Raw genomic sequence first — 26,524 nt, 5'->3', positions numbered from 1 at the left:
ACGCGCGCACACTCCCTCTCGTCTTTTTCACGACACCAAGGAATTGGGCATGCTCTCAACAAATCACGGTTGCAGGCAGACCAGTTGGCACGCCTGACATTGGCATAGGCTCAGTATCCATTCCTCCTTATATCATCAAGGAAGAAGCATCTGGCGATGGCGGCCAACTGCTCCATCTCCCCTGCCTTCCCGCCCATGTGCCGTGCCCCAGCTAGTGACTGCAGGGCCTTCCCACCGGCCAAGTCACTGGCTCTCAGTGTAGACTCACCTGTGGTACGCAGCCGGTTCTCGAAGACGCGCACTTGCCGCTCAATCAGAGCCCGTGCTGCCACAAAGACAGCCAAAACCCCTGGTAATAGTTACCTCTCACAGTTGAATTCATGGGGTCTTACATCCAATTGACTTGGCATTCCCTTACAATGGAATGACCCATCATGGGTTTTTTTCTATACATGTCATATGCATGATCAAAACATGGAATTCTCTTACTGCTAGCAGTGGTTGTCAGAAGCATATAAAACATTTCTTTGCAAAGTTGCCTGCCACAAAGTCACCCAAAACCCCTAGTAGAAGTACCTTTTACAGTGAAATATGTTTGGTCTACTGCCTCGTTGGATCTAATCACCTGGTTTTAAATCTAATTTGACCTGGCATTCCCTTACAAAGGAATAACACAGTATAGATTGTTCCTATCCATGTCACATGAATGAACCAAACTGAAACCTTCTTACTGATAGCATTAGTAGTCAAAAGCGTACGAACCATTTCTTAGCTTTCCAAGTTTGTGGGTGACATTAAAGATGCACGATTCCATATTTTCAGGAGTGTCTGAGGGGGGGGTATGAAAAATTGTTGCCCATGAGCCACCCAGCAAAGCGATGATATGGGCTCAAACATTTTGGTTCCTTTTGGCTCTTGGAGTCCAGACATCAACTCAGAGTTTGAAATTTATTCTTAAGGTGCCTTAATCAGGTAGCATGTGGTAGATTGGAGTCTTTAAGCCCAGTGGTATTGATGCTACTAGTTTATTAGCTCTGACTAGGATGTAGTGCATTTGAAGTTTTATGTGTGGCCATTCTGACATGTGTTTTCATAATGTTGAGTTGGATCAGCGGAAGAAGATTGGAAGGTGAAGAGGGAGTACCTTCTGAAAAATCAGGTGTGCAATGCACCAAAAAGTTGATGTACACCTGAATTTCATGCTAATTTTCTCCAGTGAACACATTGTGACTAGGCACAATTTTATGGACAGTGGTGCACTCATGAGGTCTGTCATTGCTTGTTCTAATGCTTTCTAGTCTTTGTTGTCTAAAATAGTTAACTTGCTCATTGCTGCATGTGTCAGGTCAGGTCAGTGAACGCTAAAGAAGCATACCGATTACAACAGGAAAATGGTTATGCTATCCTGGATGTTCGACCTGAAGGTGATTTCAATCAGGTGTGCTAATATTTTCTTTTACATTTTGTATTTACATGTTTTGCAAGGTTGGGGAGGTTATTATGCAACTAAAAGGGAGAGAGATATACACAAATACAGTTTGAAGTATAGATAGTTGCCAGTTTGAGGGAATTGAAAGAGATGTTAGTGTGCCCTTTAGTCTGTTTTCAAAGCTTGTTGCTTGGTTGTGAATAGCAAAGAGTGGGAATTGATTTTCACTTTTGACTTGAATATGAATATTCAGGAGATGGTCGTTCCATCTGTTGTTTTGTAGAAACCCATTAACTTGGATTTAGTGGAAATTTTTATCTTCCTAGGAAGGTTGCACTAATAGGTATCACATGAGTGTGCCCAGTTATGACTGATCAGCAACCTTGACCAGTTTTTAAACTAAGATAACTAGATGGAGTCGAGATATACTTAGTAAGAACTGATAAAGCTGTGAAACATCTATATTCAAAGCATCAGGACCACTGATTAAGATCAACAGTCATTTTGATATTGTAACACAAGTCTATGAGGATACATGGTTGTCATGTCATTATGCATGATACTGCCAGCATCCTATTCCACTGTGTCTCACTACACAAGTAGGATTCATGCAATGAACCAGCAATACGTAGAACATACACAAAGTTCACAAAAGTCCTTTAACTGCACCCTAAAAATAGGGGTTTGCTGCATGTCCAATTTTTTAATTACTTGACATTCAGTGTGAGGGTCAGGGTCCCTAATTGATGCACGATATGTTTAAAAGACCCTATTCCTTATGCAGTGAACTAGCAAGACCTCAATCATACACAGAGTTATAATCCTTTAAACACCCTGTAAAAATAGGAGTTTGCTGCATTTCCCCTGGTTTTTGATTCTTTGATGTGTAAGTTGGGATAATTTCCAGGAGAGGCCTCATCAAACCTCTTGGTGTCAGCTTATTGCAGTTGTTGAAAAGCACCAAGTATCTGCAAGTGAAATGTCCCCTTTGCATTGTCCTGTCTTTATGTGCCAACATCATCTCTTCCACCAATGGGAATTAGTCATTGGTGCATCAAAAGGTATTGCCTTCAAAGGTTTCAGAAAACATCATCGTATTCTAGTACAGTTCACCATTTACAAAATGTTTGTTTAGGCTAGTCAAATTTCCATATTTAATCAAAGGCAGCAGAACTCCCCCTTTTGGAATGGAGTTGTAGAGTGTAGGAACCAAAGTGTTATAAACACGGGCCGCTCTATGTTGTTCGCAACAAAGCTCTTGTGGTCAGCTTGAGGCTATTAACACTTCAGTGTACATAACCTCAACTGGTGCGGCAATCCCTTAAAAGACCCCCTTCAAGGTATTACACGGCATTCAAGCTACAATTTTTCATCTTTTAGTCTTTGGGTTGTGTGTACATCCATACTTGCGATGACAAGATGGGTAAGATCATCCTAGAGCAGAGTGTGGAGATGCACTAGGGTTTGCAAAAGAAAATAGAGAGTGTATGATCACAACCAAAACACAATGAACTCAAATGCAAAAATACAAAAATGCAAAAACACGAAAACCCAAAAGAGTAGAATCTGACAAATGAATGAATGCATGCTGAATGCAAATGAGTGAATGTACACAATGTCCAAGGTCAGAGTAGTCCAATAGCTGATGACTCATGGGAGCGGGCTGAGGGAGGTGTGGACGTGTCACCAATCGGAGATGGATCCCGAATGCAGTAACTACCAGTTGGTGCTATGAGAGTATGCAATGGAAGAGGATCACAAACACGGAGAGAAAAGAAGGGAAAACAAAAAGAGAAGAACGATGTGCATTGAACAAAGGAGGCTGAATACAATGAGGATTGATCAGTCCCTACATGCAGCCCAAGGTGTCGATGAGGGCATCGCATCAGGCTGAATAATGATGACAGCACCAGCGATGGTGATGTTGATAGAGGTGGAGGGTATGCAGCTTGCTGTCCATGCTGGAGAAGGAGAAGACTGCAGCCCCTTGATGGAGCACTTGTGAGGCAAAAAAGTGTGTGACAGCCCCAACCTGTCAGCCAGCTATAAATAGCTGAAAAGCTCTAAATCTGGCCAATCAGCTGTCTAGGGCCACAAAAAATCCAGCTGATTTGCATTAATTGCAGTTGGCAGTAGTAGTAAAGGCAAAAATGCTGACATGGCCTCCTTGGAAAAAATTGCAGCATACAAGAGCAAAATCGCTGATTGACAGGGCAACATAGACTGGCAAACACAATAAATGCACACAAAATTGTCAGAGCTCCAATGTCTCCATCAGACGTTGTGAGTGCATACCTTAGGCTTGCAAAGGTTGTCAAGGTCCAAAAGACGGTCATACCCCCCCTCCCAATTCGTTGATATTTTTGAGTTGTGTTTACATAAAAAACCTAGACATTGGATATTTGTGAAGCTGTTTCCACATTGGATACATACAACCTAGTTCAAAATCAAACCTTATTGGCAAAATAGTTGTATAAGTTGACATTGCAGTGAATTGAATTGCTTATTTATGAGCCACTAGAAGGCTTGCCATCAATATAAGACTCCAAAACACTTGTACGGACTATGATTTTGTGGGATACCCCCTCTAAAAGATGCCTCCATGTTTCAAAAGAGTTAATAATAGATCAGTCTCCAAGAAGAAAGGCTTAGATGGATCTATATATATTAATATGGGGGTAGTGAAGGCTTGCTTAAATGTACAAAAGCCTTATTTGCATTAGAGTTTTATATAAATTTATCATTTCTAGTTAATTGCATGAGTGGTATGGTGATCTTGAAATAATCCTTAATGAAGATTTGATAAAAGTTTGCGAATCCTAAGAAGCATTGTACATCTTGAACTAATCTTGGTGTCTCCCATTCAGCAAGTCTTCATCTTCTTCCCATTCATTGAGAAGTCATTTTGAGAGATAATATTTCCAAGGAATTCAACTTTTAGTTTGCGAATCCTAAGAAGCATTGTACATCTTGAACTAATCTTGGTGTCTCCCATTCAGCAAGTCTTCATCTTCTTCCCATTCATTGAGACTTCATTTTGAGAGATAATATTTCCAAGGAATTCAACTTTTAGTTTATTTAAGCACTTTTCCAATTTAGTATACAAGCCCTTTTCATATAGCTTATTGATAACTAACCTTATGTGATGGTTGTGCTCTTTTTAATTCTCGGAAAATATTAGAATGTCATCTAAATATATTGTCACAAAGTTATCTAGGTACCCACGAAAGATGCCACTAATTAGATGTTGAAAGACTGTTGGAGCATTTGTGAGACCAAATGGGCTAACAACATTTTCAAAGTGGCCATGCCTTGTGCAAAATGTTGTCTTTCACTCATCACCTTTCCTTATTGTGATAATATTATTAGCCTCACAAAGATAAATCTTTGTGAATATGTTTGCTCTTCCAAGTCACTCCAAGAGTTTTGGGATCAAGAGAAGTGAATAACGATTCTTAATGGTTATCTTGTTGGGTCCTTTGTAGTTGACACATATATGGAGAGACTTGAGAGCCATCCTTCTTATTGATAAATAATATTGGAGCTCCTACTAGTGACTTTGAGTATCGCATGAAACCCTTGGCTAGATTATTATCAATATATTTTTGTAGTTTTGCTAATTGATCTTGAGATACCTTATATATTGGGACAAAAGGTGGCTGAGCTCTCTCTTGCAACTTGAAAGCACAAGCATAATGCCGGTGCTCGGGAAGCATATAAACTTTTTTCTTATCAAATATATCATTATCAATCATGATATTAAAGTGGGAGCTTGCATACCTTTGTTAGTCATACATTCAGCTGGCAAAGCATATATTAGAAAATTAGGAATTTTCTTGGCTGCTCTCATGAATACCTTTGGCTCAACATAAGATGGTCTTGCATTCTCTCCTTTAGTAGATTGTATCGGCTTTGATTCAGCTTTTTGAGTTTTACAATTAATATTGAGATTGTGTAGTTTGAGCCAAGGTAGACTAATGATGATTGGATTTCTTAGGTAACATATAATATTGAATTGTCTGTTTGTTATACAAAGTCTTTCGATTTTATTTTTATAGGATGAGTTTTATATTTGACATTACCTGAAGTGAGGGGATGGCCATCTATGACTTTTGTAGAAATTGGGCTAGATTTCTCTAGGATTGTGATACCATGTTGCTTGCCTAGCAAACTTCTCATCCATAAAATATCTAGAGGCTCCAGAGTCCAAAAGTGCTTTAGCGTCTAGTTGTAGGTGTGGTGTATAAACTCTTGCCGATAATCTAAAACTTGAAGTAGCCTTAGTAAACCTGGAGGGACCTTTTAAGAGTTTTTAATTTTCTCCCAACCATATGGCCCCTATTGTGGCTGAGTAACCATGTTTATTGGAAATGAGGATACAAAAGAGTTTCATTCTTGTAGCCACTTATTAGCACCAACGTCGAGTAATATGTCTAGGTGCTCCACAATGCAAACATAATCTTTGATAGTATTGTTGTTACTTTTCTTTTGAGTTAACAATGATTTGAATTAGGTTGAATCAGTGTGCATAGGCTCGATGTTGGTTTGTTGTTTTCCTTGGGATGTAATTGTTGTCATGGCATCTAAACTTAATAAGCCCAGGGTTGTGATTCCATGCACATATGAAATATTCCATATGGTTCCATATAGGATCCGTGTGTTCGAATTGTTCTAAAAAGGTGACTCTCAATTGTGTGTAGAATCTAGTGTCACTTTTTGACCGTTTTTTGGGACTGTTTGGAGCTTGAAGTTTGAACTTTACTTTTTCTTTCACTCTCCTCCCTCCTTAATGAATTAGATTTCCTTTTCTCTTCTCCCTCACCTCAAGGCTCAATCCTTATAAAAGAATAGTCCCCTCTTCTCTATTTCACGACAAAAATTAGTTTGCAGCTTCCTCATTTTTTTCTGTCTTCTTTAAGCCTATATTTTCTTTAAGCACCCTACTTACTCTCTCTCTCTCTCTCTGCCTTTCCCTCACTTCTTCCAAGTTTCTCCTATCTCTATCGTTAGGGATCTCTACATGGAGCTCAAGGAGATTAATCATGGAGTCTGATTTGAGGGCGTCTAGTTATTGCTTGAGTTGTGAGCATCAAGACCACCTCTACACCACCCATCAAGACCTATGTGAGGTGAGACTCGGGGAGTTCCTCCACTGCACATGTAGTTGTTGCAGGCTGCAGAGGATGCTCTAGTTAGAGAGCCTAAGTATAATGATAACGGGAACATTATCAGTGATGGGAACCTTGGTGAGGTGTTTAAGGTTTCTTCTATCGAGGGCTCCAACTTCAGATCTATTTGGGCTTGATGATGAGTCCTTATGAGTGATGAGTCATTTTGTATTTTGTTATTTAGAGTCTTTTTATGAGCATTGAGTTATAGGCTATAGCATCTGCCATGGCAAATGTCGTCACTCAATCGAACATATTACGGTTTATCCGGCTTTAGTTTTAAGTTTCCACTATTATATGGCCTTGCAATTATTGTCAAACTTAAATCTATAAAAACTTTGTGCTTTCGATAAACTATCTTTAAGTTGTACAGTTTATATTTGTGTAGGTTGATTTTACATATAATTTTAAATGTTCTTTTAAAATGAACGTATGAAACAATATTTTTTATTCTTAAAAATTTTGTGTATGTACTAAACCACGCATTTGCGTATTGAACGTATCGTACTAAACATATGAAACCATCCTGAATGAACCCTATGACGCTTCTCTTGATGTCTCTCAAATAGTCAATTATCACATTCTATTGCTTGAGAAATGAAGTTACTTAATGCGTGAACTTTTGGCATTGTCAACAAAAGATCTTTTACGTAATCATTTGATCCCCAATTAAATTAAGTAATAAAATAAACCTTATGCCAAGGTAAATTACAAGTGAGTTGTCGGAGTTTAGATACATAAATTGATGCTAGTTTAGATCCTTGATGTAGACTTTTTATTTTGGTCTTGGTAACTCTAGCTCTATTAGTATCTCCTAAAATAGTTGAGAATTCTCAAGTAAAATCTTTGAAATCATGAAGTAGAGGAGATTCCTTCTTAAGTAAGGTTGTGAATCAAGAGAGGGTTGTACCTAAGAGGAGTGTGTTGATAATTCCCACTTCAGAAGCATCATCAGGATAGCGTTGTAGTTGCATATGGATGAGCAATTGCATTTGGTTCCATCTTTGGCTCCTTTCTATAACTAGGAGGGTAGCTACAAGATATTAAAAAGCCTTCTTGGTGTAAACTTGCTTCTTAGAGTTCTTGGAGTGGATTTTAAAGGTCTTGGATGGCTAAGCCCCAAGCTTGGGGTTTCTCCACTTGTAACTATGCATTACTCTCACGAGGTTCTTGAAAAATTTCTTGATTATTTTGTAAAGTGGTGACAACACTTTCTGTCACCATATTCATTATAACTAGACAAGATCAAGTATGGAGTCTTTCCAAACTATTATGAGAGTGACAAGAGCTTGGCAAGGACAAGGATTGTTGCATCACAACTTAACTTATTTCTTTGCTACAAAAGAACGAAGTATGACAGTGTATTTCTTGATACAAGATAAAACCTCAATGCAAGTCTATATCAAAGACTAGACAAGACAAGATAAGAACTAGCGATACATGGCTTGAATTGGAACTTGAGATGACTTACCTCACTTCGCGACTGGAATTGGCAAGACCGATGGGCTTGTAGGCGAAGTATTTATGCTAGAGTTGAGGAGGTTAAGGAGAAGCTTCTAGATGATGACATTGTGTATGACACAAATATCATTGACATAAGCAATGATATAAATAATGTTGATGTAAGTGCTGACGTAAGCGTTGATTCAGAATCTTCCAAAGAAACTTCTAGAATATCAGAATCTTCTAGAAATTTCTTGAATCTTCTAGAAGTTTCTAGAAGATATTAGGTTTCTCGATGTCTATAACATTACTACTAAGTTAGCATTTCCACATACCCATAAATTGGATGAGTCTTGTTTGGCTCTCTCATCTTTAAAGAGGTTGTGGCCCATTGACAATATTGCTTTGAGTCATATGATTCCATGAGGAGATTGGCTCTAAGATCTCCATTTACGAGAGGGTACAATCACCATTGGTGGCATCACATTGATACTTATTTGTGGTGTTGGCACCTTGCTTTTATTTTTTGACCACCCATCTTTGAGCTTAATCTTGGAAGTCCTACATGATTTGTGCTTGGGCTTCCATCTATGATCTTACTAGACTTGGTATTCGGTTTGTCGTAGGCTTATTGCAGACTCTTCATGAAGAGCCATTCTTGCAACATGTTGGAAAGAGAGGAGGCTATATCGGCTTCACTCCTCTTTTAGTGTGAAGGACCCTCTAAGGAATCTTTACATTGCCGCACCCATTCCCATTTGTGCACCAACCAGTATAGGTTCAAACCCATCCCCATCATTTGCTCTAGTGGTTTCCTCCTACCCCCATCCCTTTCAAAGGAGAGTGATGTTGGAGATGTGATTGTGGAGTTCCTAGCCCTTCTTGTTTCAAACGGGGTCCCTAGGATTGTGAGGAGCTTCTTCTAGGATTGAAGACTGCATTGGGACTTTCTTTCATGTGGCAGCCTCTTTCCTTTGTCGTTGAGCCACCATTACTTGCAGCTTGCATGTCCATCCCATAGCCCTTGGTCCCCTTTGCTCTTTTCTAGCAGGTTATGACGCCTTCGATAGCTCTTCATCACTAGTGTCGCTTAGTTGGGTTAGAGGCTTGGCTCACCCATTCCTGACTAGATTTCCTTGGAGTGATCCATTTGAGGCCTTTCCACACCCATTGGGCTATGGTAGTTGGCTCGATCTCCTTTGGCCTTCTGCCACATTGAGGATTTGAGAGGGGATTTTAGCAATTGTGCGTGTCATTTATGGTCATCTCCTACTTGTGAGGCTCAATCTGCGTGAGATGAACACATTAGGAGCTCTGACAGTGTTTTCGACCATCAGTTCATTTTACCCAGACATTTTAGGTGGAGGTCCACTCCCTGCATTTGTCACCTGGCAGCCTGATTCCCTTGTTTCCACGCAGGCATTTATGGTGACAGGCAGGGCGGACATTACTGGGCAGTTGGGCAGAATTTAGTGCATTTTATTTGGCACTTGTGGCATTTATGACAGGTCCGACCTGCATCAGCCTGATCAGGCTGGCCAGTTTCTCCAACATGTCCTATCTATTACTGCCCCTACCATTTCTTGCTACCTTCTTCCCTCCACTATCGCCTCCACACCTTCCCTCCCTCATTGCCCCCTTCCTCTCTTCTCCTCCGCGGCTCCCTCCTCTCCTCCTCCTCCTCCGCTGCCAGCACCACCGCCATCCTCCTCGTCTCCTTCGCGGCCCTCATCTCCTTCGCAGGCCTCCTTCGCCGCCTCTTCCGTCTCCTCCCCTTCTCTGCGCCTCCTCTGTCTCTTCTCATTCTCCGCGCCTTCTTCACCACCCCTCCTCCTCCTCGCCTCCACTTGAATCATTCAGTTTTTCAGTCAGTTGGCTCTGTCAATTCTCTGCGTTCCTTCTGTTTCTTTTCTTCTTTATTCACACCTTGTGGGCTTTCCTTTCCAGTGTGCGCACTCACAGTTCCCAGTTCTTCTTGTTTATGGCCTATTGATCATTGTAATATTTTCTTTTCAGCTTATTTATAGGCACTGTTGTGGCTCTGTAGCATCTTGATTGATCTCTATTCTCATTCCATCCTGTGCTGTATTTTCCCCTTACTGGTCATACAACTGGCGGTTGTTTATGGCTCATCTTGTTGTCGTCAGTTTAGCTGTTTTGCTCTTGTTTTCTGTTTCTGTTGTTGTTCAGAGAACATCATGGGATGGGTAATCTAGCTAATCTTCAATCTTCTATCGCTCACTTGGGTTATTTCCTCCAGGTGCTTATAGGCTTAGTCGTTGGTTTTCCTTCCAGTTCTGAGTACTTCAGATCCAGTTGCAGATTTCCCCCAGATTATCAGATGCAGCAATAAGTCTGGGTGCAAGTTAAGATGGTGGGAACAAGTTTTAAGTATATATACACTCTAGATCTGTTTCTTTCAAACAACGCATTAAATCCATCAAAACAAGTGATTTGGAGCTACCAAAACTGTTGATAAGGCATGTTGCTCTATTGCAACTATTTTAATTTAAATGGCTGGTCTGGATACCAAAGCGTTCATCGTAAAGTTTTCTGCCTCCTAACAAACATTTTTAGGTGCTTTTAATTAGACAAGTCCAAATTCCATGTTTTTGCCAAACAGGTCTCAATAGTCGCAGTGTGTCTCTTTTTCTACATTCTTTGTGCTTGTGCTCTTCATGAAGGAGGAAGATGAAAATTGATGATTTCAGTTGTTTAATGGGAGTTATTTTTTTGTCTCTCCTACCATGAAGCTAAAGGGTTCATAACTTTACCATCTTTTCTTTACCTTTTGAACTGAATCTGTCTATGATCTATCTGCTTCCATGGCCAAGTAATGCACATGCAAATTACTATCTCTTTTGACTTGGCAACCTTGTGATAAGGCTTGGCAGTATACTTGATTGGAGTTGCAAGCTTAAAGTTCTTGGAAATCTTGTCATGCAGGGCCATCCAGTTGGAGCAGTCAATGCTCAAGTATATAGGCTTATCAAAGAGTGGACAGCATGGGATATTGCTAGGCGGGCTGCCTTTGCTTTCTTTGGGATATTTGCAGGAACAGAAGAGAACCCTGAATTTCTAAACGGTATGAGGAGAAGAATGAAGCATTAAATTGCTAGGATCATTACATTGCTGAACAAGTTTTTTTTGGTGGAACAAAGCAGAAGACACAAAATTTGGGTCATTTTCTGCTGTTTGTTCATATAATCAGGAAATGTAATTGTCTTAAGATTCTAGTCATTCCTCATGTTTCGCAATAGCATGAGGCTTCAGTGTATGTGTTTCATGAAGAGTAGATGCTAATGGAAGGTAGCTGAGTCCTTTTGATGGATTGCATGCTTCTCCTTGAAAGCTGACCAGGAGTGAGTGAAATCAAAAGTAGTTACTTTTCTATGCATTGCTTCTTTGGTGAATTTTCCATAACAATTTTCTTTTGCCTTGTTAAGTATGCTGAAGTGCTTGCATGTGCTAGGATAACAATGGAAAGAACTCCTTAGTCTTCAGTTGTGTGCTTAGTGGCAGAGACAGCAACATTACTTCTGATATGCTTTGTAATTGTGAAATGTTACTGCCATTTTTTAAATGGGCAAGAGTTTCTTTACATCTGAAGGGAAAGTTATTACTTTTGTATTGGTCACTGATGGGTAATTTAGAAGTCTTGGTGTCCTTGTGAGTTAGCAATTCATGCTTGATTTATTGAAAAGAGCCATTTTGGTCTTTCCCAATCACTCTTGCAGCTGAGCATCGATTTTCAAGACCTTTGGGTTTTCTGCAAACTTGATGAAAAATCCTTAGTTGCCTTTCTGCAGCCCTGCACAGGAAAGAAGTATTATCTGTAGAATTGGACAGTGCATAATCCATTCTAAGCCAAATCAGTGCAAGTGCATTGTAAATCAACATGGTACCTAATAACCTTTGTCAATCTTTCAGTACTGTCAGCACATATGGTTCAATATGGTGCTGCAGATATAAAAACAATCTTAGCATTGTTATATGGTTCATTTGGTGAACTGTTTGTGGCAGAAACAGACAATTGGCAATGTACCTGAAAAGATTCAAACTGCTGCACTTGAAAGATTTCTTGTATGCTATTATTGGATGATGACACATGTGCTTATGTTGGAAAATGATATAAATTTATAGGCCCAAATAGAATCTGTTATTACACAAGCAAGAAGCTAGAGGACACATTAAGTATGTAATCAAAGTATTCTTTTTTAGTGCATGACTAGCATCTGCTAGTGTACAAGCAAGACAGTAGAGAACAAATGATCTGTATGCAATCACAATATTTCTCTTTTGTGCACGAGTAGCATCTGTTAGTACACAGGAAACAAGAAATCCACCACTTTGAATCTGTGTGACTGAATGTTGTTGCAGAGGTCCGGTCCAAATTTGAAAAGGATGCAAAGATCATTGTTGCCTGTTCGACGGGTGGAACTATGAAGCCCTCTGCAAATTTGGCTGAGGGCCAACAGTCAAGGTAGTGTTGTACCAGTGTTCATGTTAGTACAGCCATGTCCAAAAGGGACTTGCTTTTGAAGGCATGGAAATGGTTTGCAGTTAACATATGCATGCTCTTGTACTTTGCTCTGTTATTTCTTGTTTTCCAATTATATTAGAAGCTGCCAAAATAGATTATGTGTAGGTTAACGGATTACTCTCCTTCATACAGAACACGATTTGATTGGCAGGTATCATAAACATGATTTGATTGGTGGATATCATAAAAAGCTATTTCCCTTTTATTTTGGAGACACCACAAGCCCAAAAACTCTGATATATTTTATTCCACCGTATTTAATTATTTTGCAGTTTCAGCTGCAGAAATGGGTAATTGTATTAGTGCATATCAATTGTCAAGTTGTCTCACAGCTTTCTGAGTAGCTGCTGTTTGAGATGTCTGCCTGTTTTCTTCATGACTGTAAATTTGTCTCTCGTGCTAGCTGCTGTAATGGAAAAGGAAATATTTCAGAACAGTTAGATGTACTCCTGGTGATCACCTTGCAGATCAGAAATTTAACTCGAGGAGGAAATCAGAGAGGAGCGAGGACAAGATTTGCAGTGATTGTATGAAATGTGAGATACAAGGGTTTGTATATATACACAGAAGTGAACCACTATACGAAGTCACAAGAGGAAACTTTAATAAGTATCTTATGAGGAGTGAATAATTGTGGGATTGGGTACCTCGGTGTCATGGTGACTGGCCATCGGCCCAAAGTGGCCAAGCAGGGAACTCTAATCCTTGGGAATTAGTCTCACTAGATCTTAAACACCCTCTGCAAATCAAGTGCGAACAAAAAAGGAACATACACAAATGAAGAACTATGTGCCCTAGTTCCTGCCTTGTTGAAGTAAAGTAACAACTCTTAACCAGTTAGATAGACTTAAAGATTGTAAGAGTCATGCCCTTCCTTTACATGCTATGTCTTTTACAGGCATGTTTTACCAGCATCATGGGCTGGGAAGCATGCCAATTTGTTCTAGCACATTTCCCAGCCATTAAATTGGCAGGAATCACACCTTTGCAGGAGTTTGGAAAGTTAAGTACAACCATGGCAGCTCTACTTTGTGTCCACTGTATTCTCTGAAGTGGTGGTCACTCATTTGAGCTGTATGTATGTATGTATGTTTATGTATGTATGTATATATGTATGTATGTATGTATGCACCCTTGCTCCTTTGCAGGATCACTTCTACTTCTGCATCCCTTTGTAGCTATCCTTGGGCGTGAGATTGGATGTAGAGAGAGGCTGCTATGGCGCTGGGTGTTGTAGTTGCTTTGTTTGCACACTAATGAATTGCATATCTTATGTGTTACTTCCTCAGTGCATCATTTTGACTTGGTATTAGACATTATGGGTCTTCACGATCTTGCAAGCATTGAGTTTTGCATGTGTTTGCTGGCATAACTTCTGTGTTTTTATGGTTGTGCTTACTGACCACAGAGGCTATGCTTATGGAATCCTTGCTGCATTTGCTTGCCACAGATCAGTGTTTCTTCTAGCATTGGCATTGGCGCTTCACCCTGCAGTCCAGGCTTTGCTTGCTGCACATGCATGTATTCTGATATGTGAACCTGTGATTGCTAATTGCTGCATGATAGGTTGGCCCCTCCATACTTGTCATTATCTGCATGATAGATTGGCCCCTTCACACTTGTCATTATCTGTTCAGTGGTCGTTACCTGTTGCATGTGGCCAATCTTGCATTTTTCTGCTGCCTGCTGTCATTGGTGAACTCCCTCCTGCTTCTCATGGCTGCTTCATGTAAGCTAGGAATCTTGCCACCAAATCTCTAGCATGGATCAAGTGCTCGGCTACTTATCCATCATGATCTTGTGCCTTTCCTCTGCTAAGCCTGTTAATGGCCTCTCGGACCCTACTTTTTGTAAAGAAAGTGGTGGTCTCTGGACAAGGCTCAAGTGGGTGAGGAAGAGGTGGCTGACCCTCCACAGTATAAAGACTAGTTGCATACTCCTCCCATACAGCGGTGGACGTAATAGGTGTGGTCGGGCAATGCTCTCTGAAAAGTCTCCAAGCCTCTCTAGAGTCCTGGCTCAAGAATAACTGATATAGGTCTTGCTCTAGCAACTGGGCCAAGAATGTTCTCTTCTTCCACCGTGTGAGGTGTCTAAAGAGTATTTGTGCCTGTCTGTGGGTAGTGGACCCCAGTGCTATCTCTCTCTGTAGCCGTGCTTTGGTCTCACGGCACTAATCATCATACCAGCTGTTCCAAGGTCTCACCCCGGTGGAGGCTCTTTGTGTGGGTCGTGAGTGTGGGAAGGCTACACCTACAACGATGTGTAGGGCCTCACTGAACTGCTGAGTTAGCTCGTGTAATGGAACGTCGAGGTCTGCATCATGTAATAGTCTAAGGATCTCCATGCGCGCGAGAGAGAGAGAGAGAGAGAGAGAGAGAGAGAGAGAGAGAGAGAGAGAGAGAGAGAGAGGATACCGTTGCTTGTGCGCCTAGTGTTACCACCGTTCGTTTGATCTGCGGGTCGCTGCTGTTGCCTTCGCTTGGACCTGCGCGCCCTGTCGGACGGAGCTGTGCTGTCGCGCCAATCCACACCCACCGGATTTGACCGTCCCGCTGTGGTCCTTCTCGTCATGCAAACCTGTCTTCGTCAGAGGAAGCGTGCCTCATCCAGGTATAGTGTCCGCCTAGCCATCAGCATAGCCTACTGGGGTGTGACCTGTTGTTCTACGTCGCCTTGCTCTAACAGAGAGAGCGACTGAGAGAGAGAGAGGGGGCATGCTATTGGACCAAGGCACTGCGGGTCCCCGCTTCTGTGCTCCGGTTTGGCTCGTCTGCATGTGCTCGTACCTGCCTTGCCTGCGATCAGCCATTGCCCTGCGCTGCGTGCCCTTCTTCCCTATGCTGCTCTGCTCTGCTCTGAGAGAGAGAAAGTGAGATTGGAATTTGCTTTTGCTATGGCAAACCTGTAGGAATCCAATGGTATCAATTTGGCCTTTCTCGATCAGTAGAACGGCAAGGGAATGACAAAGACTTGGCTGACTTAGGATGGTGATTCGTTGGCAGATGAACCCGGGCCGTTGATGGATAGTGAAGAGTTGGGCAAACGTCGTAGGATGTTGGTTGAAGAGCCGGCCTTTGGCCCAAATTTGCCTCAGCCTGAGGTTCATGTTTCCTGTCTGCAACCTAATGGGTCTTTACAGTTCATGCTGGCCACTGCCAATCATCTTATGTCGGATTATGCCCACAATAATGAGGATAAAGCTAACACATTACCGGAAGGGGATCAAGTAGCAGCAGTCATGGGAACCGACGTGGTCCTAAAACAGATAGCTGCTTTCCATGAGAGGGCAGCCATATTTTATTTTACTGGAAGGACTCCTTTGATTACCAGAATTCGTGCTTGGCTGTAGTCTATGCTTGTCAATCCAAATAGTGCCCAGATGATGCTTCAGGGCATATGCAGGTTCCCCTGGTTGAAGAGATTTGTGATGGCCCGAAGGGTTCTTTGAGGTTCTGTTTCGTTCTACGGAAGTACGGGCTCTTGTTTTGCAACACATTCCTTTGTTTATGGATGGGCAGCTAGTTCATGTGGTCCCTTGGACGCCCATGGCTGAATTTCAGGACATGCTGAGATAGGCTTGCCCAATTTGGGTAGAGGTGGTGGATTTTCTTGCACATCTTTGGAGACTCTTCCCTATGGTATTGAGAACCCTTGGTGAGGTTCTAGTGGAACCTTAGCTGGCTTCCCGTAATAGGAATGGGGCATGTATGCTGTGGGATACAGGCAAACATTGCTCGACAAAAATTCGTTTTGAAGTTCCAGGCTTATAAACATTGGTGTATGAGTTGAAATGGGGTACTTCTGCAAGACACTGTTTCAGATGCGGTCAGTTGGGCCATTTCGTTTCGGAATGCGACAAAAATACAGAGGTACTGTAGGGCCCTATGGATCAAAAATACAGAGGTACTGTAGGGCCTTATAAACGTTGGTGTATGAGTTGAAATGGGGTACTTCTGCAAGACACTGTTTCAGATGCGGTCAGTTGGACCATTTCGTTTTGGAATGCGATAAAAATCCAGAGGTACTGTACGGCCCTATGGATCAAGATATGGAAATGCAAGACTACCACACTAGTAGATCTCCTGTCATAGGTACTTCGTGCTGAGTCAGCATTTGTATATCGTGTAAGCTCCAAAGGCTTACCATGCTCATAGAATAGACCATAATTTGATGTAGCCTTCACATATCTCAAGATCCTCCTCATTGCATCCAAGTGCAGCTTCATATGCTTCTGCATGAAGTGGCTAATCAGTCCAACTGAATAGCTAAGATCCGGTCTAGTAATGGTAAGATAAATTAGGCTACCCACTATTTGTCTATACATAGTGACATTCTCAATCTCATGGCCAACATCTGCAAGTAGCTTAACATTTTGCTTCAATGGAGCATATGTTTCAGCAAACAATACTTGATCCAGAGCACTTTCCCCAACAAGGTCATGTGGAAGGCAAGAAGAATGCCCCTCACGAGGGTGGGGAGCGTCCTTCGATTGTGGTAGGGCGGAATTTGTCTCCTCGGGAGGATGCTTGGGTCACTGTGGTTCCTTGTAATGCTAGGCAAGGTTCTCGATTGAATCCTGTCCATCCTTCGCCGCCCCAATCACTCAGACCTTCCAATGCAGAGGCAGGGGTTTTTATATGAAACCTCAATCTTTGCATACCCCAACAGTGAAAGATAGAAGGACTTCTGATTCAGCCTTGTGATTCGATGCTCGGGGAAGGCTTGTGCCTCCTCGTGACATTTTCCGCTCCCAGCAACTGCAATTTCCTTCATGAGCTTCGATTGTGGGTCTGGAGAGAGCAGACCCAAACGTTGGTGTATGAGTTGAAATGGGGTACTTTTGCAAGTCACTGTTTCAAATGTGGTCAGTTGGGCCATTTCGTTTCGGAATGCGACAAAAATACAGAGGTATTGTAGGGCCCTATGGATCAAGATATGGAAATGCAAGACCACCACCCTTAGCACATGTTTCAAACAGTACCTGATCCGGAGCACTTTCCCTAACAAGGTCGTGAGGAAGGCAAGAAGAATGCCCCTCACGAGGGTGGGGAGCCTTCGGTTGTGGTAGGGCAGAATTTCTCTCCTCAGGAGGATTCTTGGGTCACTGTGGTTCCTTATAATGCTAGGCAAGGTTCTTGATTGAATCCTGTCCATCCTTCGCCGTCCCCAATCACTCAGACCTTCCAACGCAGAGGTAGGGGTTTTTATATGAAACCTCAATCTTTGCATACCCCAACAGTGGAAGATAGGACTTCTGATTCAGCCTTGCGATTCGATGCTCGGGGAAGGCTTGTGCCTCCTCGGGACGTTTTCTGCTCCCAGCAACTGCAGTTTCCTTCCCGAGCTTTGATTGTGGGTCTGCAGAGAGCAGATCTTATAGATGTCACACGTACTGAAATGGAGAGATTCCAGGCTGCCTAGGCTATAGATGTAAAAGGGAAAGGGAAAGCGATGGTTCAATAGTTTTTCTTATTTTCTGATTGATCATGAAACTTGCTTTGTGGAATGTAAAAGGTATTTCTTCGGGTAGCAAGCAATATCGGTTGTGGAAAGTTGTGCTTGCCGGAAATTGGGACGTTTTTTGTGTTGTGGACACAAACAACATTCTTTGGCTGGATCTTCTTATGTGTATAAGGATTATGCGGTCTTTTTTAGTGGTCACGCTCCATACAAATTGGGAGTTATGTTGGCTACCAAATCCTCCCTGCAACCAACATTGGTTTCTCAAGATACCCGTGGCCGATTTTTGATCCTGGAAATATGTTATGAGGGGGAGGTTCTGTGGATTGTAGGCATGTATGCTTCTTCTAATGCAAGGGATCGTCGTCAGCTTTGGGATGACTTGCACTGCCTGGCCTTGGCTCGTTAAGGCTTTGTTATAGGTGGCTTTAATGCCTGTGTTTCTGCAGAGGAGGCGACCTCTCCGCATTTGGTTATGGATGGTCCTGAGCGGCAGGCTTGGGATGCTCTTGAAGCGGCATCTTTGAAGCAGGACATGTGGTCTTGGATGTATCCATCACAAGCCGGATATACTTATTGCTCTTTTCAACATCCAAATACTTGGGCCAGACTGGATAGAATCTACATTTGCCAAAGTGACTCCTTTCTTCTTGCAATTATTGATATGCGGGTGGAAAGACAACATGTTCTGTCAGATCATTACCCTTTGGTCCTGGAAATGAGCCACAGACCTGTTCATGCATTCAAGGCCCTCCTTGCCCATTTGGCTCTTCGGTTTAATCAATCTTTTTTGCAGCAAAATCAGTTTTTGGTAGATGTTCAGCACTTGATAGCTTCTTTTAGCTTGAAGGTTCTATCTATAGGAATGGAAGCATAGGCAGTTTTTAGGGATAATGCGCGAGCCTTATCCTGACAATATGGTATTCAGGATGCTTCCTTGTTTCGAGCTGAATTGCAACATGCTCAAGCTTTATTAGCCCATTCCTTGGGTTTGTGTCAGACTGGGGATTCCGATGATGACTTGCTCACTTGCATTGAATGGCTGAAAGGCAGGGTCCAATCTCTTCAGGAAGAGGAGTATGCAAAATCCAAACTGTTAGCCAGAGCCGAAGCTTTACATGATAACAACAATCTAACTCATCAATTTTTTGCTCGTCTGCATCAAAATATGCCCGGGAAAATATTGTGCGCTTAAAAGATGGGCAAGGTGATATGGTGACTGATCCTGCCTCCATTATTCAGATGATTGTTGACTTTTATAGGGCCTTATTGGGGCCTCAAGAGATCCTTACAAATGCTGTTCTCTCTGCTTGAACATACATTTGTGGCCTGGTTAGTAATCAGGTCGAACAAGAATGGGTGAATCTAATAGAGGCCGATGTTTCTGAAGAGAAAGTGGAAGAAATGCTGTCTCACTTGCCTCCAAGGAAAAGTCTAGACTGGGATGGGCTTCCTAATGAGCTGTTTTCAGCCAATGTGCAATTGCTTAAGGACCCATTAACTCGATTGTTTTAGCAGGTGTGGAACTCGGGTATGATGCCTTCAGATTGGAAGATTGCAGTCATTAGGTTGTTGCCCAAAGTTCCCTCTCCATCCTCTTTGAAACAATGGAGACCCATTTCAGTTATGGGATCGTTATATTAAATCTTCTCCAAGATCATTGCCAATAGATTGCAGAAAGTATTTCCGCACCTCATTCATCCACGTCAATATGGTTTCATTAAAGGTCGGAATATAATGCACAACATTTTGAATGTCTAGTTGGGAATCGATTATGCCAAAGCTTCTAGCCAGCAGGTTGTTATGCTTCAGTTGGATATTGAGAAGGCATTTGATCATGTCAGTTGGTGAGTTTTGCAGCAATTAATGTTTACAATGGGTTTTGGCTCCCGTATGATTTCTCTAGTTAATACCATCAATCAGGGTGTTGTGGCCCATATTGCTCTTAATGGAGGGATTATGGAGGAAATCGCCTTATCTCGGTCTCTTCGGCAAGGCTGTCCGTGAGATAGTTGGCTTATCTCTTCTTGGCGGTGATCAGCTGGTGGGCCAATCTTTGGCAGATGATTCTTTTATGTTCCTCAAGGCGAATCCTATTAATGTCAATTGAGCAATGGTGGCTTGGAACCTTTTTGCTCTGGCATCTGGTTTTCACATTAATACTCAGAAATCCACCCTTCTCTCTTGTACGGAGAATGATCTGCAGGCGTTGGGATGGAATGGAATTGTGATCCTGAGGGGCAATATAACTAGACACTTGGGATATCCTATTGGTGTGGAGGTTGCTCCCCGTGCTTTGTTGGATTGGATGGCATCCCGAATCCATGAAGGTTCATATACTGGAAATCTCAGAGTTGGCCTCTTCATGTTAGGCTAAAAGTGGCTCAATGCATCGTGATCAGTATGATTTTGTTCTTTCTGCCATTGCTGCCTTGGACTAAGAAGTCCCTTTTGGAAGTGGTCTAGTCTATCAGATTTATGCTGTGGAAAAAGAAAGGCAATCGTTTGGGGCAGGTATGGATCTCTTGGCAGCATGTGACCACTCTGAAAAGGATGTGGGGTGCAGCTTTGTTGGATGTTAATTTGCATATGGCCGCTTTGTGTTGTCCCTTTTGCAGAGTCTATGTATTCAGTGTCATCCTTGGTCAGATATTGCCAAATTCTTCATAGAAAAGACTGGCATCTCTCATGGAAGGACGACTATTCATGCTTCTTGGTGGTATGCGCTTAATTCTGCGAGGCACATGAAGGTCTCCCAGTCTTTTCTCCTTTCTCATTTAATTGCTTTTTGAAAGGAGATGCTTCGTTTTGTTGTCTGGCGTCCTTCGGATATTCATAAGGAGGAAAATTCGTTGCAAGGAGAAATATTGGCTTCCTCAAGGTTGTTGGATTGGCCACATAGATTTGCAGCGAGATAAGTTTAATCGGATGCCTAGGTTAGGGTTGAAGATAGTCTCTAATGGGTTTATTCCTAGGCAGCCCCGCCTTTATTCTTTTAGGCATATTCGTCAGTACTTTAGGGTGTCTCGTGGATATAGGGACATTTGGTCGTCAATACAAGACTGTCTTCATGGGTTCTCTCCTTTGCCTGTGTTACAACCATTGCATCCATGGTGTGATTGGAAGTTTGTGCTTCTTGTGAAGGAATCGATTAGGCACGAAGATCGAGGCAGATAGACATTACACGCAGTGAGAGAGACAGAGAGAGTGTGAGTGAGCAGAGTAGAGAGTGAACATGTTTTTGGTACAATGACGAGTGTACCACTTTAGGTTTTAGATAGATATATGTATGAAAGTACAATGTGCTAAGGGTGTGTTCACACCCGTGCACATATAAAAGGCACGATGGCCCTTTATTCCCAACAATCTCCCACCTAAAGGCAATGTGCCTTAAGAGGAGAAAAAAATCAGCTAAGTCTAAGTATGTACAAAGCTGAAATAAATATATCTATCCAACTCCCATCATCTGTCGACAATGAGCAAACCGCTTGCTGGAAGACCCTTCGTGAGAAGGTCTGCAGGTTTATCATCTGTATGCACTTTGACAAGCTCAATACTCTTGCTGTCAAGTACATCTCTAATGAAGTGATACTTCACCTGTATGTGCTTTGTCTTTGCATGAAAGACAGGATTCTGTGCTAGCATGATAGCACTCTGACTATCACAATGGAGAACAGGTAACTCTGTGATGCCAAGCTCTCCCACCAGACGTGAAAGCCATAAAGTCTCCTTGCATGCCTCAGTGGCAGCTACATACTCTGCCTCTGTAGTAGACAATGCAACACAGTTTTGTAGCCTGGAGATCCAACTTCCAAGAGACTACTCCTCCTGTGAAAGTAAACACATACCCAGAAGTGGACTTCCTGCAGTCCGCATGACCAGCATAGTCTGCATCCGTAAAGCCAACAACAGATGCCTTTTGCTTTCCAAAGCAGATGCATAACTCCTTTATGCCTTTGAGGTATCTCATAATACCTTTCACTGCATCCCAATGCTTCTTGCCAAGGGTTGCCATGTATCTGCTATAACCACTCCCACTGCAAAAGCAATGTCATGATGTGTAGCAACCATAGCATACATCAAACTGCCAACAGCTGAAGCATATGGTATCTTGGCCATTTCAACCTTCTCATCATCAGATGTAGGGCTGTCCTCTGCAGTGAGTTTCACATATGGAGGCAATGGAACCCTGATTGTTTTCCCCCCCTCCATATTGAAACACTGCAAAACTTTGGAGATATACTCCTGTTGAGATAGATAGCGTAAACCTTTAGATCTATCACTGAGTATTCGCATGCCAAGAATGTGATTTGGATCACCCAGATCCTTCTTGTCAAAGCTGCCATGAAGACTTTGCTTCAATGAATCCAAGGCATGAGTATCCCTGCCAGCAATTAGCATGCCATCAATATACAAAACCAAGATAATAAGGCTGCCATTTGCTGCCTTCTTGGTGTATAGGCAGTGATCCACTTGACTTCTATGAAAGCTTTGGGACTGCATGAATGTATCAAACTTATGATACTATTCTCTTGGTGCTTGTTTCAGCCCATACAAACTCCTTTTGAGTTTATAGACCATTTGTTCTTTCCCTTGTTCAACAAACCCTTCAGGCTGCTGCATATATATGTCTTCATGCAGATCACCATGTAAAAATGTAGTCTTTACATCCATTTGTATGAGCCCCATATCCTCAACTGCAACCAACCCCAAAATGGTTATCTCATCAAAGTCAATTCCATGCTCTTGCTTGTATCCCTTTGCAACCAATCTTGCTTTGTACTTTGGCGAGGAACCAGAAGTGACCTTCATTTTGTAAACCCATTTGCATGGAAGGGTTTTTTGCCCTTTAGGCAACTGCACCAAGTCCCAAGTGCCATTTTTTTCAAGACATTCCATTTCTGACAGCATGGCTTTATACCATTTCTTGCTGTCCTGTCTGTCCATTGCTTCCTTGAAGCAAGATGGTTCACCACAGTCTGTCAACATGACATAATCAGCGACATTAATTGCACTAGGAACAAATCTGTCAGGTTGTCTAGTAGCCCTAGATGATCTCCTAACCCAATGGTCATTGTTTGCTAGCTGTTCCTGCAAATTTCCATTTTCAACATGCTGTCCTGGCATTTCAGCCTGCAAATCAGCATTAACAGCTTGCTGTCTTGGCTGTTCCTGCACATGTAATGGCTCATTTTCATGGGCAATAGCTGGCTGATCATTTCCAGCGTCATTTCCAGCATTTACAGGTTTATTTACAGCAGGTATTTGTTGCTGTACAGCAGGCACATTTGATGTCCAAAATGTATTTCTTCTCGGAATACAACCCTACGGACCTCCTCAATCTTTTCGGGTTGTTTGTGCATGCGATCTTTCCAGAAGATAACATCATTGCTGCGTACTATTTTCCTTTTCTCGGGATTCCACAATTTATATCCCATTTCACCCTTGTCACCATATCCTAGGAAAATGCATTTACAGGACTTTGGCTCAAGTTTGCTACGTTTTTCTTTACGAATGTGCACAAAAGGCTCTCAGCCAAATACTTTTAGATGAGCATATGAAGGTGGCTTGCCCAACCATGCTTCTTGGGGAACTCCCCCCCCCCCCCCATAAAAGACCTGTTTGGTGACCGATTAATCAAGTGAACGGCTGTCATAACAGCCTTTGCCCAAAAACCATGGGGTAATGCAGCATGAGACAGCATCGTACGGACCTTATCCTGTATGGTCCGATTCATATGCTCTGCAACTCCATTTTGGGGTGGATTATGAGGGGCAGTGAGTTTCCTCTTTATCCCTTTGCTGTCACAAAATGCCTGAAAGGCTTTAGACACATATTCCCTATCATTGTTAGAGCGAAGACACTTAAGTGTCTTATCTGTCTGATTATCAGCCAATGCCAAGAAATTTTTAAACTTGTTAAGTACTTCATCCTTGCTACGAATAAGATAAACCATACTTTCCGTGTAGCATCATCGACAAAGGTGACAAAATATTTCTTTTTCCCTAAAGATAATCCTGGCATTTGACATACATCTGAATGTACTAACTCTAGAGGAGAAGATTTCAAAGAAAGAGACTTTTTGTGAGAAGTCTGTGCATGTTTCCCATAATTACAATGATCGCAGTGCTCAAAATCAGCATAACGAAGACAAGGCAAGTAACCCAAAAGAGAAAGCACTTTCATTCCAGTTTGACTCATGTGTCCCAACCGGCCATGCCACAAAGAAACACTTGGCTGCTCGGTCACGGCAACAACATGGTCACGCACACTAGATACATGAAGTGGATAGAACGTATCACTCTTGCAACCTTTGGCAATCACTCTAGATCCCTTACAAATCTTCCATTTTCCATCACCAAAGGTGGTATGAAAACCATCATCATCTTGCCGCCTTGTACTGATCAAGCTCTTCTTGAGCTGAGGTACATGGCGTACATGCTGAAGTGTAAAGACAGACTTTTTGTGAGAAGTTTGTGCATGTTTGCCATAAATGCAATGATCTTAATGCTCAAAATTAGCATAATGAAGACAAGGCAAGTAACCCAAATGAGAAAGCACTTTCATTCCTGTTTGACTCATGTGTCCCAACCGGCCATGCCACAAATAAATACTTGGCTACTCGGTCCCGGCAACAATATGGTCACACACACTAGATACATGAAGTGGATACAAAGTATTACTCTTGCAACCTTTGGCAATCACTCTAGATCAAGGCAACCAGCTGCTGAAAATGGAGTTAAACTCACTCAAGGCAACAATATGGAGTTCAACCAATACATTGAGTGAGTTTAATAGAAGAGCAATGTTTACTCACTTGAGCTGAGATTTACGCGGGAGATCACCCAAATCTTTGCGTTTGCTGCTGGCCTTATCCCCAACAGCCAAGGTGGCCCTTCCAGGAGGTCACAATCCTTGCGTTTGCTGCAGGCGCCTTCTCCAATGGCTACCACATCATCAACAACCTCTTCTACTTGCGTTTTCAGTTAGGCCGGCCCCTCCTACAGCTGGGCGATACTCCTCCAGGCTGCGTTTTGCTAATCTGGCTGTCGTTCCATCTCCAGGCGGCTCTTCTCATGCTGGCGACCTATTTCCAAGCTGCGTTTTGGTGCTGGCGGCTTTTGTCTTGGTGCTATTCATCAGACAACCTTGCGCTTTGCAGCTCCAGGTGTCTGTAGGCCTCCCCCGCCTGCGTTTTGGTGATCGGTGACCATACTGCTGGTCATTATTCCGCATCGGCAAAGTTTTCTTTGGTGTCCTTCCGCCTCCCGTTTGTATTCAGCATTCATTTCAGTCAGTGCAGATTTCTCTTCCTTATTTTCTGCATTCTCTCTCTCTCCCCCTCCGTGTTTGTATTCCCTCTTCTGCAGCGCACTCTCACACTTTTGTCTCAATGTGCTGAAATTTTTACAGATTTCAGCAAGTAGAATGCTGTCCAATGCAAGAGCAGTGCTCAGCAGCACGACATTCCAAGTTTGTGGACTCTTTGTAGGCTGATATGAAAGTGCTCTTTCTTTTCTTACTCTTCTGGGGTTGTTGGCATACATGGACCATAAGGAATGCATGCATCTTTGATGCTTCATCGGGTGTGCTGAGTCATATAGCCCACTTGAAAGGACTTCTTCATTAGCAACTCAACTTGATTGAGTTAATAGATATTCTCCTTAGACAAGATTTGCTTGCTTGGTACACTGCAGTTTCTTCTGCCTCCCCTTTAGTCACTCTGCTTCCTTTGTACCTCAACTTGATGTCTCAGATTTTACACATGATGGCTTGGAGCCATCCTATATCTTGTAACCATGTTATCTTGCACTTGTTTCGTAATTAATACAATTACCTTTTATGGAGAGAGAGAGAGAGAGAGAGAGAGAGAGAGAGAGAGAGAGAGAGAGAGAGAGAGAGAGAGAGAGAGAGAGAGAGAGAGAGAGATCTTTAATGGCCTTGTGTATCTTTGCAGATCATTGATTGCTGCATATTTGTTGAAGCTTGATGGTTATAGAACGGTTTTACATTTAGAAGGTGGCCTTCGGAGTTGGTTCAAAGAAGACCTTCCATCAACAGCTCAAGATTGACATTTGTTGCAACCTTGATGTAATTCTTCTTTTGCTCCAGAAGTAGCTGCAGTCCTGCTTGATTTAGTTGATGGGCTTTTTCAGCATATTAAGGCATCTTTCAAAGAGAAGCAAATTGTTTACCTCTTTGATTGATATCTTTTGTTGAGCCTGAATATTCCTTATTAAGCTTACTGACATCCTCTAACAAATCTGAGTCTGTGCTCTGTCCCTTTCTGTGCCATACATAACAGGTTATCATCTTGATCCATTTTTCATTTTGAAGCAAATTCAGATTTTGGGTTTGCTTAAAAGTTGTGATCACATAACCTGGTTTGTATTGTGAATTTCCTGGTTGAAAATGAACATACCAACCTGCAATGAGGTCAGAGGCTTATTTTTTCAGAGCAAGATGTGGCCAATCTAA

At 42.2% G+C, this 26,524-nt stretch overlaps 1 protein-coding gene across 2 annotated transcripts; it reads left to right on the top strand.

The window, feature by feature from the left end:
• LOC148021731 (rhodanese-like domain-containing protein 14, chloroplastic) lies at positions 1-26,524 on the top strand. Of its 2 annotated transcripts, none has more exons than XM_087697248.1 (6): positions 1-352; positions 1,104-1,159; positions 1,346-1,438; positions 10,987-11,125; positions 12,421-12,523; positions 26,004-26,524. In XM_087697248.1, the coding sequence occupies exons 1-6, from the start codon at positions 157-159 to the stop codon at positions 26,116-26,118; spliced, it is 702 nt and encodes a 233-aa protein (XP_087553374.1). In that variant the 5' UTR covers positions 1-156; the 3' UTR covers positions 26,119-26,524. The 2 variants fall into 2 exon arrangements, with proteins under 2 accessions (XP_087553374.1, XP_087553375.1); XM_087697249.1 differs by having other exon boundaries at positions 3-352; positions 1,113-1,159.

Source organism: Lygodium microphyllum, chromosome 17 (genome assembly GCF_053477565.2).
Source record: "Lygodium microphyllum isolate KBCC chromosome 17, Lygodium_microphyllum_v1.1.10, whole genome shotgun sequence".
In the NCBI taxonomy this organism is placed as follows: Eukaryota; Viridiplantae; Streptophyta; class Polypodiopsida; order Schizaeales; family Lygodiaceae; genus Lygodium; species Lygodium microphyllum.
The sequence above is the reverse complement of the archived record's forward strand: the minus strand, read 5'-3'. Positions and strand labels throughout refer to the sequence as shown.